We start from the raw sequence: 2,357 nt of genomic DNA on the forward strand, positions 1-2,357 counted from the left end.
AAAATTTAAAATTTGGTATTGTTTGGTACATGTGCGTACCGAACCGAAAGCACTGTATCGAATGGTTCAATATCCATACGAGTATCGTTGCACCCCTATAATTTTGGTATATTTTCATTTACATGTTTTTAAACAAATTGCATGCTCTGCAACCAGCATCAACACAGTGATGTTTGTCCTTCATGTCCGTTGTCTTGTCTGTTTCTTCCACCTTCTCAGTGACCTGTTTTGACTCCAATGTAGAGTAAGAGCTGCCAACAAAGGGAGGGCTAGACAATTAGTCACACTTATCTTTTAACTAAGGCTTGGTAATGGTATGGTAAAATATGATCTGCTTATGGCTTTCTCATAACCATCCTCCTCTCTTGTCAGAAATGAGTCGCCAGACTGCCACCGCGCTGCCCACAGGAACATCTAAGTGCCCTCCTTCTCAGCGTGTGCCCACCCTTTCAGGCACCACAGCCTCCAACAGTGACCTGGCGAGCCTGTTTGAGTGTCCTGTCTGCTTCGACTATGTCCTCCCCCCAATCCTCCAGTGCCAGTCCGGACACCTGGTGTGTACAGTCCAGCCTGTAACTGAACCTGAACTGTTTGTTGTTGCTAGGAAAATTTCTTGCAGAAGCATAATTGTGAAGATTAACATTTTAGTAAACTTGTCATGAACATACTCATATATATATAAATACATTTTTTTTTTTAAAATGTTATTTTTCTTCATCCCCAGGTGTGCTCCAACTGCCGGCCTAAGCTCACTTGTTGCCCCACCTGCAGAGGTCCCCTGGGTTCCATCAGGAACCTGGCCATGGAGAAGGTGGCCAACTCTGTCCTTTTCCCCTGCAAGTATGCCTCATCAGGCTGCGAAGTCACCTTGCCTCATACCGACAAGACCGAGCACGAAGAGCTTTGCGAGTTTCGGCCGTATTCCTGCCCCTGCCCCGGCGCCTCTTGCAAGTGGCAGGGATCTTTGGATGCAGTCATGCCTCACCTGATGCACCAGCACAAGTCCATCACCACACTGCAGGTTAGAAGTTACTCAGCTCCTCAGTTTCTTCCACAAAACATGCTCCTAAAAGTGTGTGCCATTTTTACTAAGTGAGGATGAGACACTTTGAAGACTATCTGAATTGATGCTATTTAAACACGGATCGTACAGGGTTTGCAATTAAGTTTGTGACTTAGAAATAAACTCTTAGAAATAAACTAGAAATAAAAGTCTGAATAAACAGCGTAGAGTTTGTTCAAATGAAGTGGAAACATGGAAAACATTTCATACTCCATCCCACTAAGCTGATGGGGAATTTTGAGTGTGCCCTCTGCTGGACAGCAAAGGATACTGTGTAAATGTGTGTTAATTTACAAATGAGTTGTTATAGCCCGCAGAATTTGTTCATTTTAATATCATGATTACTTTTAAATTGAAGGAACACTCCAGTAGTTTACACCACTGCTAGGTGGGCGGAGCTTCTCTGGCAACAGGTGAGCTTTTGTGCTCACAGCTGAAGCTGCCTGAGATCACCACATAAGGAAATCATCTCTCATTGATGTCATGCAAAGCCTGAGCGGCTTGTACATATAGTTGTATGATCTGTTCTGAAACCATGGAGGATCTTTGCCCCTACAACGAGAACATCCATGATGGTGGTTATCTTATCTGGCAACACTGACGTATTAAAGTTGGCATGCTACTGCAGCCAGCAGTACTACAGTACTTTTTTTTTTTTTTTTTTTTTTTTTGTTGAAAGTGGTTTAGCCTTTTAATTCATGGGATGACTTTTGGCGTAATTGTCTTAGAAATTTGTTTTTAAAGCCGTAAGATTGGACTGCAAGACAACACTAATGATTACTCAGTGGCTCATATCTTACTTGGTCTTGACAATTTTAGATGGTTTGATGTTAACAATGAGTCGACGTGTCCATTGTGCAAAAGGTGGGGGTTGCATGGAGACTTGTCTCTGCTTGTTCTTTACTGTTATGCTAAAAGTCAGCCTACAACAAGACAGCCGGATGACAAGTGCAAATCACAACCCCTTTCAAAAAGACAAGTGCATAAGTCATTATGTCAATTTTAATGTGTTTCTCAGTCTCCCGAGTCCGAAAGTCGCGGTCTGGCACACCTTTGAACTTTCCAGTGGTCGAGGTCTCATAACGGTGTGGTTGGTATCATGAGCATACTCCCTGTCAAATACTGGCCAGATTATTCCAGAAAATTGCGTTTAACATGAGAACAACAAACGGCTTGTTCCTTTTGCAGCTTGTTTTATAACATGTATTTATTTTGAGATCATGATGATGTAAAAGATCTTTATGTGAGCAGCGTTGGGTGTTAACTTCAGGCTGACGACTAAAGATGATTAACC

General features: G+C 42.5%; 1 protein-coding gene across 2 annotated transcripts in view; it reads left to right on the forward strand.

The window, feature by feature from the left end:
- Window positions 1-1,111, forward strand: part of LOC102204259 (E3 ubiquitin-protein ligase Siah1-like) — a 39,158-nt gene extending 38,047 nt beyond the window's left edge. For both annotated transcript variants that reach the window (XM_005751651.2, XM_005751650.2), the window contains 2 exons: window positions 373-554; window positions 725-1,111. In XM_005751651.2, coding sequence (XP_005751708.1) covers window positions 375-554; window positions 725-1,096 — 552 coding nt within the window. In that variant the 5' untranslated portion in view covers window positions 373-374 and the 3' untranslated portion in view covers window positions 1,097-1,111. The remainder of the gene's footprint in view (window positions 1-372; window positions 555-724) is intronic.
- Window positions 1,112-2,357: the final 1,246 nt, after the last annotated feature.

This window comes from Pundamilia nyererei, unplaced genomic scaffold (genome assembly GCF_000239375.1).
Source record: "Pundamilia nyererei isolate P.nyererei 1_Seehausen unplaced genomic scaffold, PunNye1.0 scaffold00320, whole genome shotgun sequence".
In the NCBI taxonomy this organism is placed as follows: Eukaryota; Metazoa; Chordata; class Actinopteri; order Cichliformes; family Cichlidae; genus Pundamilia; species Pundamilia nyererei.